General features: G+C 37.9%; 1 protein-coding gene across 2 annotated transcripts in view; it reads left to right on the top strand.

Annotated features, from left to right (window-relative positions):
* Positions 1–17,846, top strand: part of FERMT2 (FERM domain containing kindlin 2) — a 99,810-nt gene that overhangs the window by 32,001 nt on the left and 49,963 nt on the right. For both annotated transcript variants that reach the window (XM_049897808.1, XM_049897807.1), the window contains exon 3: positions 3,941–4,174. In XM_049897808.1, coding sequence (XP_049753765.1) covers positions 3,941–4,174 — 234 coding nt within the window. The remainder of the gene's footprint in view (positions 1–3,940; positions 4,175–17,846) is intronic.

Genomic DNA, 17,846 nt, shown 5'->3' with positions numbered 1-17,846 from the left:
GACTCTTCTGACATCCATTTTGGTCTTTGTTTCCTGACTTTTTTTGATGACCTTTGCTTTCTTCACGTCTGATGTCCTTGATGTCATTCCACAACTCGTGTTGTCTTTGGTTGATTTGCTTCAAATCTGTTCTTGAGGTGGTTTCTAAATTCAGGTGGGACATACTCAAGGTTGTACTTCAACTCTCACGGACTGGTTTTAATTTTCTTGAGTTTCACCTAGAACTTGCATATGAGCAATTGATGGTCTATTCTGCAGTCAGCCCCTGGCCTTGTTCTGACTGTTGATATTGAGCTTCTCTATCCTTTGTTTCCACACATGTAGTCAGTTTGATTCCTGTGTATTGTTTGGTGAGGTCTACATGTATAATTGCTATTTATTTTGTTGAAAAGGTATTTGCAATGAATAAGTCATTAATCTTGCAAAATTCTGTCATGTTGTCTCTGGTGTTATTTCTGTCACCAGGGCCAAGTTTTCCAACTGCTGATCTTCTTTGTTTTCACCTTTCACATTCCAGTCACCAGTAATTCCTAATGCATCTTGATTATGTGTCCGATCAATTTCAGACTGCAGAATTTTGTAAAATTCTTCAGTTTCTTCATCTTCAGCAAAAGTGGTTGTCATAAATTTGAATAATAATTGTATTAACTGGTCTTCCTTGTGGGCATATGGATATTATCCTATCACCGACAGCTTTGTACTTTAGGATGGATCTTGAAATGTTCTTTTAGATGATGAATGCAATGTCATTCCTCTTCAATTTGTCTTTCCCCACATGGTATACCGTATGACTGTCCAATTCTTAATGGCCAATATCAGTACAAATCAGCTCACTAATGCTAGGATATCAATCTTTATGCATTCCATTTCATTTTTGAAGACTTCCAGTTCTCTTAGATTTACATTTTATACATTACAGTTTCTGAGTATTAATGGATGTTTGCAGCTGTTTCTTCTCATTTTGGTCATGCCACACCAGCAAATGAAGGTCCTGAAAGCCTGACTCCATCCGCGTCATTAAAGTCAACTCTACTTTGAGGAGGCAGTTCTTCTTCATTCATATTTTGAGTGCATTCCAACCTGAGAGGCTCATCTTCCAGGATTGTGTTTGTGAAACTAGTTATGAATAATGAAAGTTGAATGTTATATAAAAAGCATATAAAATTAAAAAAAAACTTTTTTTCAGCCACAAAATACTATTCTTTTGATCCCCCATTTAAAAATAGAAAAACCATTCTTAGGTGGTAAGCCATTCAAAAGCAGGAGGTAGGCAAGATTTGGCACTTGGGTCATACATAAATTGTTTGCCAACCCTTGTGTCAGTAATGGCATCCATTTATTTAATTTTGACTGAGATATCAGATTCTTGACCAATAGTCTTTTTTCGCACTGCACAGTATAGTGTTTTAACTTTTGTGATTGGTGGCTAATTGCCTCTGTAATAAAAAGTTTACCTGTAAATTTTATTTCACAGAGCTGTTAGCGCCTTGTCAGGTTGGTGTCTGTGCATCTGAATTTTAACGCTTCACTGCTGGGCCATATTATTTGAGTCTGTCTTTTCTTATGTCGTTACATATCTTTTGCCTTACTACTGTCTATAGCAATTTATAAACCCTTTATTGACTTTTCTTTCTATCCTGTCTCAGTTTTCCCACCTCCCTCAGATGTGCTTCATGGGCTACTACCACTCCCCTCACAATAAACTACTTGCACCCAAGTTCTTATTTTAGGGTTGGCTTTTGGCGGAACCCAAACAATATAAGTCAGTGCTTACAGATTGTATCATGTTACTATTAGCAGGATACAGCTCTCTCCCTCCCATGTCCCCCCTACTAGGAGTGTGTGACTTAACTTCCGTAATGGTTGACATGGACACAGTGTACAGCAGAAGTGACAAGTCTCAACCTTTGTTAGTCTTTGCAAATTTTCTGCCCTTGGTAATTCTCTATTCTTAAAGAGAAAAGTATATCATCTGTAATATGTGTAACCAATTACTTTATTGTATGGTAGTCTCCCCTTATCTGCGGGGGACACGTTCCAAGACCCCCAGTGGATGCCTGAAACCACGGATAGTGCTGAACCCTATATGTACTATATTTTTTCCTGTACATAGGAGCCTATGATAATTTATAAATTAGGCACTGTAAGAGATTAACAGTAATAACTAAAAATAGAACAATTATAACAATTGTTATAGCAGTTTCACTTCTGGGCTAAAGCATTGGTGGAGCCATTTCATAAACAAGATGGCCGTCACCCAGTTACTGGGAACACAAGCACTGTGATACTACAGCAGTCGATTTGGTAACCTAGGTGGCTACTAAGTAACTAACGAGTGGGTAGCAGGTAAAGCTTGGATATGCTGGACAAAGGGATGATTCACATCTGGGTGGGACGAAGTGGGACAGTACAAGATTTCATCACACTACTCAAAAAGTAGCACAATTTTAAACTTATGAATTGTTTATTTCTGGAATTTTCCATTTAATATTTTCAGACTGTGGTTGACCGCAGGTAACTGAGACCACTGCGGAAAGCAAACCCACTGTATAGGAAGATTCCAACCATGGTTGTCTTCTGTGAGCCAGATTAGATGTTATTTTCAAATGTCATTCTGCAGATTCTGCCTGGAAAATAATTTAAGATTCAGGGTAGTTGATAAATTGTCAATTTTTAAAAGCCACTGTTACATTAAAATGAGCTTTATACAAGAATCATGACAATAGTTTTTTTATATGCAAAGATATTCTTCAGGGTTTTTATATCCTCCTTTCTTGCCCTAGAAGGCTTTGTTTGGCTGCTGTTCTTGTTTTTGAAACACCAGTTTCTTTCTTTTTTGGCTCTTAGTAAGTTTAAAATATAATTGATCCAAAAAGTCTTTACTTTTATTGCTTCTAAAACTTGGCGAAGTTGGATTTTACTGCTGTAAGTTTATTGTTAGATCTGCTTTATCTGTGGATAGCTAAATCTTATGTAAATAACATTGTTTTCTTTATTTGATTTCAGTTTATTTGCTTGCATAAAGCTGTTAGTTTTTAATGTTTCCTTTTACACCTGTACCAAAATATGTGGAAGAGAAAAAAGTTGGACAGTGTGATGTTTTTACATACTTTTCTTGGAATGTATTTGGGAAAGCATGTATGGTTGGGGTGTTTGTTTTTTTTTTTAAAAGCTCTTTATTAGGTTATAGCATGTACTCGTGGGTGTTTTCTTTTCTATGCTCTTTTCCTTCACCCAGGATATTGTTTTTTATTTACTTGTTCCCGATCTTTTTACCATCCCTTGCCCACTTTATTGGAGTCCCTGAGTGGTGCAGATGGTTAAGCTTGATGGTTTGAGTCCTCCCAGAGGCACCTTGCAAAAAGACCTGGCAATCTACTTCTGAAAAATTAGCCATTGAAAACCCTATGGAGCACAATTCTACTCTGACAGACACGGGGCTGCCATGAGTTGAAATTGATTCCATGGCAGCTGGTTTTTACCCACCTTTACACATGGCTCTGACCTCATAAACCCCAGCTTTTCTCACCTACTTTATCATCAGAGTGTTATCCATTCTTCAAGTTAGGCTCAAAATCCACCAATGCTGCTTCTTTATTAACCCTTCCCATTCTAGCCCCCAGGGTTCTGTTTGTTTTCTAAACAACTACAGAGAGTATTTACTCTCTCTGTCATCCACATGTTTCTTATTGTATGGGACATAGCATTATTAGTTATCCTGTGTATTCTGCCTCAGCTACCTTGTATACTGGCTTTTCCGGGCAAGAGAGTGTTTTTTCTTGGCTCTGTATTTGTGTGTATAATCTATCGTATAACAGGCACTTGGTATTTAATTAATTACTTACGTTAAGTACCTAATTAGTTTTCTGCTTTTAATTTCTCTCAGGGTAGCCTTGTTGATTCTTATGGGTCTTGTTTGTTTACTGTTTCCTTTTTATAGATGTAAAAAAAGATTGGTCTGACCACGCTCTCTGGTGGGAAAAGAAGAGAACTTGGCTTCTTAAAACGCACTGGACCTTGGATAAGTACGGTATTCAAGCAGATGCTAAGCTTCAGTTCACTCCTCAGCACAAATTGCTCCGTCTACAACTTCCCAACATGAAGTATGTGAAGGTGAAAGTGAATTTCTCTGATAGAGTCTTCAAAGCAGTTTCTGACATCTGTAAGACATTTAGTAAGTATCAGATACATTCTTTCTGTAAATTATGAGTTGTGATGATGTTTACATGACTGATAACTGACATTTAGCTTATCCCAAGGGCTGGGAATTGGGTTGAGATATCTGTGTATACGCGTGTGAAAACTGTACTTTATTCTTTAAAGTTTTTATGTTGATTTAGGATAAATAAATACTGGATTGAGGTGGAAAAAAGGAATCTAGTAGAGATTCTTTCCTTGCTAGAATTAGATCAAATATTTTAAATTATTATGTAGTTCTACAGAACAGGCATTATTTTGAGATGAATATATGGCTTTTGCACTCTTTCCTTCACATGAGCCACTATTTGATTTTAGTAATTTCAGGGGCTCATAGTCACTTCCTTCATTGAAGGCCTGGCACAGCTCCAAAGGACATGGCTATGAGTGTTGTATACCTTAACCAGGCTACAATTCGAGCACTTTCATAGTAATTGTTTGTACTTTCTGAGATGAGCTGTGGATTACTTTAGGCTGACCCGGTTATGTCGTATGACAGAAAGTAGCCAACCGTTGGAGAAAATGTAAACTATTATCATCACTAGTAGTACGTGGCTCTCTTTAATGAATTTGTTCTTTTTTAAAATTCTTGGTTAAAAATGCTTCATGCTTTTTCATATTTGTTTTTCAAATAGACTATAGCTTTTTAAGCATATGTTGTGTTTTAAAATTATACTAGTAATTTATGAATATACCCTTTGTTGTAGAAGAATAACAATACAGAAGTAGGAAGGTTTTCCTCCCCATAAGTAACCATTGTCAACAGTTTGGTGTTTTTCTGTTCATTTATTTATATGATTTATTCACATATATTAGATTTTTTGTTTTTTTTTTTCATAAATTGGACCATTGTGTATATATTTTTTCTTGCTCAGTACTGTCTTAGAAATTATTTTTTTAAACTGTCTCACGATAATTCACAGTTTAGATGTACTATTTACACCCTGATTTCCCTATTAGCGGACATTTAGGTTGTTTCACTATTAAAGAAAGGAACCCTGGTGGAACAATGGTTACGCACTCAACTACTAACCAAAAGGTCAGCGATTCGAACCCACCAGTGGCGCCATGGGAGAAAAGATGTGATGATCTCCTCCTGTAAATATTACAGCGTAGGAAACCCTGTGGGGCAATTCTGCTTGGTCCTGTAGGGTCGCTGCGAGTTGGAATGGACTCGATGGTACACAATTACTGCTGCTACTAAAGAAGATGCTGCAGTGAGCTTTTTTTTTTTTCTTATCGTTGAAAATACTTGAAAGTCTTTGGTTTGGGATAGTTACAGGGGCTCACAGTCTTCTTGCTGTCATTAGCCACACATTCATGGCTGTAGCCTACGAGCAAATGTTGGCTCCTGTGCAATGTCTCAAACACTAGCTGAGGATGGCGTGGAGCAGCTGTGACTGTTTTCCCCTCAATCCAGGACCCTCTCCTGCCCTTTATGATTGTTGACTTAGAGTTTGGAGGAATCAGATCCTCTTCCGTCTCTTGTGTATGGTTTAGACCGTCTCTTTCTTTGAGCGTTTGTAACTTGTTTGTCTTTTAAGGATCACTCATCATTTTTGGCCCTCTTACTGTGATTTTTCTTGTTTTCTAGCGGTGTTAGGACTTTCTACCCTCACCCTCAATTTTTAAGTATCTTTTTCTGTCATTTCAGAGGATTTGGGGTGGGAGGGAAAATATGGGTAGATTTTAAGTTACCATTTTGATCTAATGCCATTGGAAAAATAATGCCTTTTGTATTTAATGGCATTTTTAAGAAAACAGAAATAATGTAGAGAAAAGTACAATTAATTTTCATTATCTAGAATTAATAGCTGTTAATATTTTTGTCATTTTGCCAGCTTTTTTTTTACTTTTATTGTACTTTAGATGAAAGTTTGCAGAGCACACTAGTTTTTCATTTAAAAACTAATGTGCATATTGTTCTGTGACATTGGTTGCCAACCCCACGACATGTCACCACTCTCCCCTTCTCGACCTTGGGTTCCCTCTTACCAGTTTTCCTGTCTCCTCCTGCCTTTTCATCCTTGCCCCTGGGCTGGTGTGCCCATTCAGTCTTGTTTTGTTTTATGGGCCTGTCTAATCTTTGGCTGAAGGGTGAACCTCAGGAGTGACTTCAGTGTCGAGTTAAAAGGGTGTCCAGGGGCCTTGCTCTCGGAGTTTCTTCAGTCTCTGTCAGACCAGTAAGTCTGGTCTTCTGTGTGTGTGTGTGAGTTAGAATTTTTTTCTACATTTTTCTCCAACTCTCTTCAGAACCCTCTGTTGTGAACCCTGTAAGAGCAGTCAGTGGTGGTAACTGGGTACCATCTAGTTGTATTGGACTCGGTCTGGTGGAGGCTGTGGTAGTTGTGGTCCATTAGTCCTTTGGCCTAATACTTCCCTTGTGTCTTTGGTTTTCTTCATTCTCCCTTGCTCCAGATGGGATGAGATGGCCACTCACAGGCTTTTAAGATCCCAGACACCACTCACCAGAGTAGAATTGTAGAACATTTTCTTTATAAACTATGTTGTACCAGTTAAGCTAGATGTTTCCTGAGACCATGGTCCCCACAGCCCTCAGCCCAGTAATTTGATCCCTCACGGAGTTTGGATGTGTTTGTGGAACTTCTGTGACCTTGCTTCGGACAAGTTTTCCTTGCCAAATTTTTTTAAGGCAAGACCATACAAAGCTCCTGAGTCTAAGTCTCCTAACTTCCCTTCACAAAGCAGCTACTGTCATAAATTTATTCTGTATGCTTTCGGTACCTTAAAAGAGCCCTGGTGCTGCAGTGGTTAAAAGCTCAGCTACCAACTGAAAGGTCGGCAGTCCGAACCCACTGGCCTCTCCTTGGAAACCCTGTGGGGCAGTTCTACTCTGTCCTATAGGGTCGCTATGAGTCGGAATCAGCTCAATGGCAACAGGTTCAGTACTTTTAAAAAATATCAAAAAAATACACACACACACACACACACACACACGTGTACATGTGTATCTTAGTCTTTGTGTGTATATGTCCATAAACAGTATATGATGTTGCCGTTGCTGTCTGGGTATTTTTAATACAATTTTATACATATGTGCAAGAATTTTTCTTGAGTGTTTTAAGTATACACATAATTCATTTCGCAGCGTACTGTCAAATTTCTTTCGCAAGTGGTTATGCCAATTTACATTCTAACTAGCCAGCAGCATATAAAAATACTTATTGCCTGACAGTCTCACTGACACTTGAATACTTCACATTTTAGTGTTTGCTTCTCTCTTTGGAAAACTACAGTATAAAGTTTAGAGTGCCTTTATATCTTTGTTGGCCATCTCAGTTTCTTTTTTTAAACTGCGTATTTACCTCAATTGCTCGTTTTCCTTTTATCTTTGGCTATCGATTTTAGGAGTTCTTTGTAAATTCTAATTTTTGAAAGTTACATGTGTTGTAAGTAATTTCTCCCAATCTGTTCCTTGTTTTTAACCTTTGTTCATGATTTTATTTGTAATATAGAAGCTATAAAAATTAGCTTTGCGGGATTTTTTGGGGGGGGGGAGTATTGTTTATGAAAACTTTTTGTATACTGAATTATAGGCATCATTTATATTCTTTTAGTTTTAAAATTCTGCTTTTCATATTTAACTCTTTAGTCTACCTGGAATATACTTTTGCATGTTTTACGAAGTACAAATAGTCTACCATTCTAGCCAACACTTAACGGAATTGTCCGTGATTTCTCCACATATTTGTTTTTGTTGATTCTGTTTTTGTTGTGTTGCTGGTGTGTGACTTTGGAGAGACCCCATCTGTTACAGAGTACAGATGCTCCATAGGTCTTCTTGGCTGTGATTACCAGCAGATTACCAGGACTGTTCTGCAGTGCTGCTGGGTGAGTTTGAACTGCCAACTTTTTGGTGAGCAGCTGAGTGCAAACGTTTTGTACCACCAGGGACCTTTCTCCCACGTATCTGTAATGTCAGTCCGGTCATATACCAACGTTCCATGTTGTGTAGGCTTTTGTTTCTGGAATTTCTACTCTTTTTCATTAATATATTTTTTCTTATGTAAATACCATACTATTTGAATTTCTGTAGCTTTATAATAAATCTTTTTATCTGCTGGGGAAAGTACCCTTTCCTTGTTCTTTTTCAGAATTGACTTGGTTGCTTTTGGAGCTGTGTACAAGTCTGTGTGAAAATTGGAATCAGTTTGTTAATTTCCAAAAAAAATTCCACAGTGATTGATTGGCAGTGCCCAAGGTCTTGCCTTGAATATATACATTAACATGGAGAGATTTTATTTTTATTATGTTAATTTTATTGTGCTTTAGGTGAAAGTTTACAGTGCAAATTAGTTTCTCATTCAAAAATTTATACACAGATTGTTTTGTGATGTGAGTTGCAGTGCCCACATTGTGTCAACACTCTCCCCCTTTTCCATTCTACCCATTGTTCCCAGTGTCGATTTGTCCTGTTTTTCTGTCCCTTCCTGCCTTTTCATCTTTGCTTTTGGGCAAGTATTTCCCATTTTGTCTCGTATACTTGAATGAACTAAGAAGCACGTTCTTCGTGTGTGTTACTCTTTCTTTTATAGGCCTTTGGACTAACAATTTCCTTGTGTCTTTGGTTTTCTCATTCTCCTTTGCTCCAAACAGGATGGGACCAATAGATGTGTCTTAGATGACCACTCCCAAGCTTTTAAGACCCCAGAAGCCACTCAACAAAGTAGGATAGAGGACATTTTCTTTATGAACTATGGTATACCAGTTGACCTAGATGTCTCCCAAGACCATGGTCCCCAGCCCTCAGCCCCAGCAGCTCAGTTCCTCAAGGTGTTCAGATGTGTCTAGGAAGCTTCTGTGACTTGGCCTTGGTCAAGTTGTGCTGACTTCCCCCTATATTGTGTGTTGTCTTTCCCTTCATAAAGTTGCTACTTGTCAGCTATCTAGTTGGTGATTTCCCCTCCCCACCCAATACCTACCCACTCTAGTAACCATCAAAGAGTGCTTTTTTCTGTGTGTAAACCATTTTTTGAATTCTTACAATAGTGGTCTCATACAGTATTTGTCATTTCGTGATTGAGTGATTGACTTATTTTACTCAGCATAATAATGCCTTCCAGATTCATCCATGTTGTGAGATGTTTTGCAGAATCATCATTGTTCATTATTGTTGCGTAGTATTCTGTTGTGTATATGTACCATAATTTGTTTATCCGCTCATCTGTCGATGGTCATTTAGGTTGTTTCTGTCTTTTGCTGTTGTGAATAATGCTGCACTGAACATGGGTGTGCATATATCTATTCATGTGACCACTCATTTCGCTAGGTTATATTCCTAGGAAATGGATTGCTGGATCTTACGGTATTTCTCTTTCTAGCTTTTTGTGGAGACATCATACTGTTTTCCATAGTGGTTGTACTATTTTGCATTCCCACCAGCAGTGCGTAAGAGTTCCAGTCTCCCCGTAACTTGTTGAGCATTTGTTATTTTCTGTTTTTTTTTTTTTTTTTTCTTTTCATGCCAGTAATGTCAGGATGAGATGGTATCTCATTGTAATTTTGATTTGCGTACCTGTAAGGGTTAATGATAGTGACACGAACATTTCCTCCTGTGTCTGTTAGTGCCTGAATGTCTTCTTAGGTGAAGTGTCTGTTCATATCCTTTGCCCCTTTTTTAGTTGGATTATTTGTCATTTGTTGTTGAGGTGTTAAAAGTATTCTACAGATTTTAGAGATTAGACCTTTGTCAAATATGTCACAGTCGAAAATTTTCTTCCAGTTTGTAGATTCTCTCTTTTCTCTTTTGGTGAAGTCTTTTGATGAGCATAAATGTTTAATTTTTAGGAGCTCCCAATTATTTAGTTTATCTTTGGGTGTTTGTGTGTTGTTGGTTGTGGTTTATATTGAATTTATGCTGTGTATTAGTGCCCCCAGCATGTTCCCTATTTTTTTCTTCCGGTATCTTTATCATTTTAGGTTTTATATTTAGGTCTTTGATACATCCTGAGTTAGTTTTGTGTATGGTGTGAGGTATGGGTCCTGTTTCATTTTTTTACAGATGGGCATCCAGTTTTGCCTCCACCATTTGTTAAAAAGACTATCTTTTCCCCCATTTAATGGACTTTGATCCCTTGTCAGTGATTGGGTGACCCTAGGTGGGTGGCTTTATGTCTGGGTTCTCAGTTCTTTTCCATTGGTCTGTATGTCTGTCCTTATACTAGTACTAGGCTGTTTGGACTACAATAGGTTCTGAGATCAGGTAGTGTAGGGCCCCTCTGTTACTTTGCTCTTTTTCTTCTGTAATGCTTTGCTTATCCCAGGCCTCTTTTCTTTCCATATAAAGTTGGTGATTAGTTTTCCTGTCTCGTTAAAAAATGTTGTTGATGTTTGGATCACAGTTGCATTGTAATTGTAGATTGGTTTGAGTAGAATTGACATTTTCACAATGTTGACTGTTCCTATCCATGAGCATGGTGTGTTTTTTGACTTTTGGTTTCTTGCAGTAGTGTTTTGTAGTATTTTTTGTATAGGTCTTTTCTGTCACTGCTTAGATTTATTCCCAAGTATTTTATCTTTTTAAGGACTATTACAAATGTTATTGTTGCCCTGATTTCCTTTTCAGGGTTCTTTTTGTTGGTATATAGGAGTCCAGTTGATTTTTGCATGTCAGTCTTCTACTTCTCTGCTGAAACTATTAGTTTCAGTAGTTTTCTTGTGGAGTCTTTGGGGTTCTTTATGTATGGGATCATATCATATCATCTTTGAATAGGAATAGTTTTACTTCTTCCTTTCCAGTTTGGATGCCCTTTCTTTTTCATGCCTTATAATTGTTCTAGCTAGGACTTCCTAGCAAACAAGATGTTAAGTTGGACTGGTGGTAAACGGCATCCTTGTCTTAGTCCCGTTGTCAGGAAATGCTTTCAGCCACTTCCTGTTGAGAATGATGTTAGTTGTTGATTTTTTATAGATGCCCTTTTTTATGTTGGGGAATTTCCGTTCTATTTGTATTTTATTGAGAGTTTTTATCAGGAATGGGTGCTGGACTTTATCAAATCTAATTTCTGTGTTGATCAAGGTGATCATGTGATTCTTTTTTTTCGTTCTATTTATGTAGAGGATTACGTTGATTGATTTTCTTACATTCAACCATCCCTGCATACCTGGTATGAATTCCACTTGGTTGTGGTGTAATATGTTTTGATAATGATGCTGAATTCTATTAGCTAGAATTTCATTGAGAATTTTTGCATCTGTATTCATGAGAGATATTGGTCTGTAATTTTCTTTTTTTGTGGTGTCTTTGCCTGCCTTTGGTATCAGGGTTATGCTGACTTCATAGAATGAATTTGGGAATATTCCTTTCTTTTTTATTCTGAAATAGTTTGAGTAGTATCGGTGCGAGCTCTTCTCTGAATGTTTGGTAGAATTTTTCAGTGAAGCTGTCCAGGCTAGGGTTTTTTTTTGTTGTTGGAAGTTTTTTTATTACCTCTTCAACATCTCGTAATGGGTCTCTTCAGATTTTCAACTGCAATTTGTGTTAGTTTAGGTAGGTAGTGTGTTTCTAGAAATTTATCCATTTTATTTTGTCTAGGACCTCAAATTTGTTGTACAATTTTTGATAGTATTCTGTTATGATCCTTTTTATTTCAGTTGGTCTGTTGTAATATCCCATCTCATTTCTTATTTGGGTTATTTGCTTTCTGTCCTGTTTTTCTTTTGTCAGTTTTGCCCATAGTTTGTTGATTTTGTTCAACTTATCAAAGAACCAACTTTTGGTCTTGTTGATTCTGTATGTTGTTTTGCCATTCTCTATTTCTGTTCTTTATCCTTTCTTCTGTTGGCTATGGGCCTCTTTTGCTTTTGTCTTTCAGTTTGTTCAAGTTGTAGAGCTAACATTTTGATTTGGGCCCATTCTTCTTTTTTGATGTGTACATTTATTGCTATAAATTGGCCTCTGAGCAATGCCTTTCCTGTATCCCAAAGGTCTCAGTATGTGTTTTCATTGTTATTTGATTCTGGGAATTTTTTTTATTCCTCCTTTGATTTCTCCTGTTGCTAAGTTGTTTTTAAGCAATGTGTTATTCAGTTTCCTTGTATTTGTTTTTCTTTCTCTTCCCGTTACTGATTTTTATGGCATTGTGATTAGCTCTCTCAGTTTCATTGAGGGTTGCTTTGTGGCCTAAAATGTGGTCTGTTTTGGAGAATGTTTCATGTGCATTGCAAAAGAATGTATACTTTGCTGGTGTTGAGTGGAGTGTTCTATGTCTGTAAGGTCAAGTTGGTTGAATGTCACCTTTAGACCTTCTCTATGTTTGTTGAGTTTCCTTCTAGATGTTCTCTTTACCGAGGGGTGTGCTGAAGTCTCTTACTGTTATTGTGGAACTGTTTAGTTCTCTTTTTAGTGGTATTAGAAGTTGTTTTATGTATTACAGAGTCCTGTCATTGGGTGCGTAGGTATTTATTAAGGTTATATCTTTTTGGTAGGTTGTCCCTTAATCATCATATAATGTCCTTCCTTGTCTTTTATGGCGGATTTTGCCTTAAAGTCTATTTTAGTAGAGGTTAGTATTGCCACTCCTGCTGTTTTTTGGTTTTTATTTGCTTAGCATATTTTTTTTTCCATCCTTTGATTTTTAATATATTTATGTCTTTGTGTAAGCTGTGTGTTTTATAGATAGCATATTGATGGGTTGTGAGTTTTTTTTGTTTGTTTTTTTTTGGTCCATTCTTTGTCTCTTTATGGATATATTTAAGTCATTGATATTTGCTGTGGTTATCAATAGGTATGAATTTATTCCTGTTACAGTGTTGTTTTGTGTGTGTGAGGTGCTGACATTTTCTTTGTGCCTCGTACTTTCTGTATTGAGTTCCTTTTTTTTTTTTTTTGGATTTTCTTTTCTTTCATTATTACAGATTTTGTGTTTACTGAGTCTTTATGTTTTTCTTCTTTTTTTAATTTTGATGAGTAGGTTTGTTAACTTTCTTTGTGGTTACCTTGAAATTTACCCCCATCTTCCTGAGTTTGAACCAGTCTTTTATTATTTGATATAGCCTTGACTTCCTTTCCATTTGACGATTCTATACCTATGTTGTTCCTTTAAATTGTTTTGACTTTGCTGACATTTATAAATTGATGTCGTTTCCCTGTTTTAATTCTTTTAGCTTTATTTGATTATTGAGTTATTTACCTAGGTTGGTACCTGGCTGATGCTGTCCTGTGACCTAACCTCCGATTGTTGTCTGATGTTGTAAGTTTGGATTGTTTTTGATATACTGTCTTAATTTCTGTTTATCTAGAAATATCCTAATATCACCATCTTATTTGAGAGAGCATTTTGCACAATATATTAGTCTTGGTTGTTAGTTTTGTTTTGTTTTTTTTCTTTCAGGTTTTTTATGTCATCCCATTGACTCCTTGCCTGCATAGTTTCTGCCAAGTAATCAGAGTTTAGTCTTAAATTGTTTCCCCTTTATAAGTGACTTTTAGTTTCTCTTGAGCTGCTCAGAATTCCTTGTCTTTGCTTTTGGCAAGTATGATTATATGTCTTGATTACTTTCCTTTCAGGTTTATCCTATATGGGGTTCGTTGAGCTTCTTGGATAGTCACCTTTTTCTTCAACAGTCTTTTTTATGGTTTCCATTTTTCTCTCCCTGTTCTGGAATTCCAGTCACTCACAAATTTTTGCTCTCAATTATGTCTCACATAATTCTTAGGTTTTCTTTATTCTTTTCTGATTCCTCAAACAAAGTGGTGTCCATGGATTAGTCTTCAGTCTCACTGATTCTGTCTTCCATTATTTCAAATATGCTCCTAAAACCTATCGAGGTGTCCATTTCTGAAATTTTGTTGTTTATCTTTTGTATTTCTAGTTGCTGTTTTTGTATAACTTCTGATTATTTATTTTGATGTTATATTCTTGTATTATTTTTCTGAATTCTTTTATTGCCTTTTCTGTTTTTTCCTTGATTCTGGCTATGTTTTCTCTGATTTTGCCTAAGTTTTCTATTATTGTTTTCTGTTTTTTATTTGATTTTGTCTGTGCTTTCCTTGATTTCTTTCCCAATCTCTTCATATCGGTAATTCCACTGCCTCTTCTGCTCTGGAAGTTTATCTTATTCTTTATTTTGGTCATTGGCTTGAGTCATCTTGGCTTGTTTTTATATGTTTTGATATGTCTGCTGTCTTTGAGACATTAAGGTATTATTTTATTTATTGATCATATGTCATTTGTTTCCTCTTGCTGTTTTGTTTGCTATGTCAAGGTAGGCCAGACTTGCTTTGCTGCTTGCTCCTCCATGGGCACAATAGCCCACCACCTTGCCTGGGTGTTCAGGCAGCAGCAGGCAATGCAAACCTACTTCACTGTACACTGGTTTGGCGAGGTGGCTGAGGGTGGACTGGGCAGGTGCAGTCTGCCCTATGTTGGTTCAGCAGCAGTGTGGGAGCATTCACAGCTCATCGCCAGATGGGCAGGGATGTCAGACGGGGAGTGGTACGGGCTCACTTCATACCATTCGGTAGCTGGTGGAGTGACAGGAGGGTAAGGGCAGTGTGGTCCCAGTGTGGTGACAGGCCTGTGCACCAGGGATGCTCTAGCTGCTGTGGCGTGGCAGGGGCCAGTGAGAAGGGGGTAGAGGTGGCATACAGGTCTAGGTGAGGGGAGAAAGGAAAGAGAGAAAAAAAAGATTGGGTGGGTTGTGGGACAGACCTGTGGGCTGGCAGGAGGTAAGGGCTGGTGACATACAGGATTAGGTGGGGGGGTAGGGTAGAAAGAACAAAAAATAAATAAATGACTGCACGGTAGGGGCTGGCAAGTGGGTGCAAGGTGGACCTGGGGCAGCAACAGGTTGGTGTTACTTTATCCGCAGCCATGCAGCAGGGGACTAACAGGAAGGGTGGGAGGAAGGAAGAAAAGGAAGGAAGGAAAAAAATGGCAACACGGTTTGGGCTGGCAGGTGGTGGTGGGGGAGATCTAGTGGCCCTTGGGAAGGGAGAGGGAGGTTGCTTACAGGGCTAGGTGAGAGGGGGGAAAGAGAAGAAAAAAAATTTGCACTGTGGGAGTTTATGGCTGGGGGTGGGGTAGACCTGGGGTAGCAGTGATCCGGTGGTTTACTATCCGCATTAGTGTGGTTGGGGTCATGGGGTAGGGGAAGGTGGTGTACAGGACTATGTGGGAGGGAAAAAGAAAAGGAAAAATAAATAAAACTGGCAGCATGTTTGGGGCCTGTGAGTGGGGGAAGGGCAGACCCTAGGGCCAGTGGGAAGGGAGGGGAGGTGATGTACGGGGCTGGGTAGGAGGGAGAAAGACAAAAAAGCAAAAAAACAACTTGTGGTGTGGAAGAAGTTGGTGGGTGGGGGTGGTGCAGACCCAGCGCAGCAGTGGGCTGGTGACCCTGTAGCTGTGGCAGCCTGGTGGGGGTTGGCAGGAGGGGTAGAAGTAGCATATAGGGCTAGGTGGGAGGGAGAAAGGAAGAAACAGGAAAAAAATTGCACAGCAGGAGGGCGTAGGACAGGCTGAGACAGGAGCTTATAACATGTTGTAGACCCCAGGTGTGGGGACTGCCATGATGTAGGTTGGGGGTGGGAAAGCATGTTCCTCTGGTTACCAGGTGCTTTGTCCTCTGTGGAGAGCTCTGTGGAGTTGTCTTCCAGTACACCCTGTCCTGGGTTATTGCTGTCTGTGTTCCAAGATGGTGACACTGTGCTGTATTAGCTGGTAGGGGACCTCCATGTCCCTTCATTCTGTTTTCTGTCAGTTTCTTATTCCACTCAGGGTTTGATCTAGTTCTTTATTCCTTCATTTGACGCTCAGGGTTCAGGATTGACATTTATATCTGCTTCACTTAGTTTTTCAGGTGTTTGCTACAGAGGGACTGCATGGTGTGTTCTTCTGGGGTGCCAAGTTGGCCCCGCCTCTATTTTTCTGTAGAATCTTCCCCTCTGTGAACAAGGCCTATCTGTCCTTTTTTTTTTTTTTTTAATAATTTTTATTGTGCTTTAAGTGAAAGTTTACAAATCAGGTCAGTCTCTCACATAAGAACTTACATACACCTTATCTGTCCATTTCTTGAAGTGGTCTTTTATGTCCTTGAATAAAGTTATATAATTTTATCCAAAAAAGTATTATACTTTTTTTTTTTTTTTAGGTTTATTTCTAGATGCTTTATATTTTTTCTAATTGGATACAGTTTTTTGTAAGAATGCTGTTGATTTTTTTCTTTTAATTTGATCTGTAATACCTTGCTGAACTCTTAATGAATTCTAATAATTTAACTATTGACTCCCTTGTATTTTCTATGTAAGTGATCATTATTTCTTGCAAATAAGTTTTCCCTCTTTTTCCAATTTTCGTACATCATATTTGTCTTCTTGAATTTGATCAGACCTCTAGTACAGTGTTGAATAGTAGTAGTGATCGTGAATATTGTATTGTTCTTGAGTTTAATGGGAATGCCTCTAACATTTTAAAAATTTACATTATGTTTAATACTTGTTGTGTTTTGGGAGTTGTTTGTTGCTTGTTTATGGTTTTAAACTATAAATGTATGTGAGATTTTAATCAGATGGAGCTCAGGGAGTGACTTGCCCAAAGTCTTGCAGAGTGACAAAACCAACCTAAGTGCCCTAACTCATAGCTCTTTATACCATACTGTGATTTATACCTAATCTTCATTGCCCACGTGCAATCACCAAATCTCATCGATTTTTCCTACTGATGTTTTACACATCATTTAGTCTCCACTGTACTATAAAAATGAGGTTAAGTGTTGAGCATTAGGATTTTCAAGTTGTTACACAAATAATATTTATGCCTCCTTCCTAAATATACTTGTAGTGGGTTTTATCTTTTATTATTGTTTTATTTATTTATTTTGGCTACCTAACACCTCTAAGTCTCTACCTGTGTTTTGGAGATTTTCTACCTTATGAGTCATGGTGTGAGACACAGCCTGCCTAACTCTCTGTCTGTAAACCAAAAAGACCAGTTGTCCCCAGACCTCCTCACAGCTGGGGTGCAGGCAGTTGGCCAGACCCCACATAACATGCCCATCAGAAGTTATCCTGGGACTCTGAGAAACTAGTGACTTAAATAAGCTGAAGCAGTCCATTCTAGTTACGTGGCAGCCATAGGCAGCTTTTAAGAGCAGAGTAGCATAGTGCCAGTGAGAGCACTCTACTCATCTGTGCAATGGGTTATATTGTCCCGTTTTAACCCTGGGGTCTCTTCATCATACTAAAATTTTGTATCTGCAAAGTTTGAAATTTAGATTATAAGAAGAATGGTGATACTCTCTTACACAAAGAAGTTAGGAGAGAAACTTGATTTATGAATAGATGATACAACTTTTTTTTTAGGTTCTTATTTCAAAGTAACTTCAGAATTACTGAAGAGTTATAAAGGTAGGAGAGAGAGCTTCTTATGCTTTTCACCTAGCGTCTCCCAGTGTTAATATCTTATGTAAACACAGCACATTTTATCAAAACTAAGTGTTTACCATTACCAGTGTTAAACTGTAGACTTTTTTCATATTTCACTAGTTTTTTCACTAATGCTTCTTTTCTGTTCTCAGGATTTCTAATCTAAGATACATGTTGTATTTAGTCATCATACCGCCTTAGTCTTTTCCAGTCTGTGACAGTTTTGGAAATCTTTCCTTTTTTCCATGACCTTGATTCTTTTGGT

Source organism: Elephas maximus, chromosome 10 (genome assembly GCF_024166365.1).
Source record: "Elephas maximus indicus isolate mEleMax1 chromosome 10, mEleMax1 primary haplotype, whole genome shotgun sequence".
NCBI lineage: Eukaryota > Metazoa > Chordata > Mammalia > Proboscidea > Elephantidae > Elephas > Elephas maximus.
The sequence above is the reverse complement of the archived record's forward strand: the minus strand, read 5'-3'. Positions and strand labels throughout refer to the sequence as shown.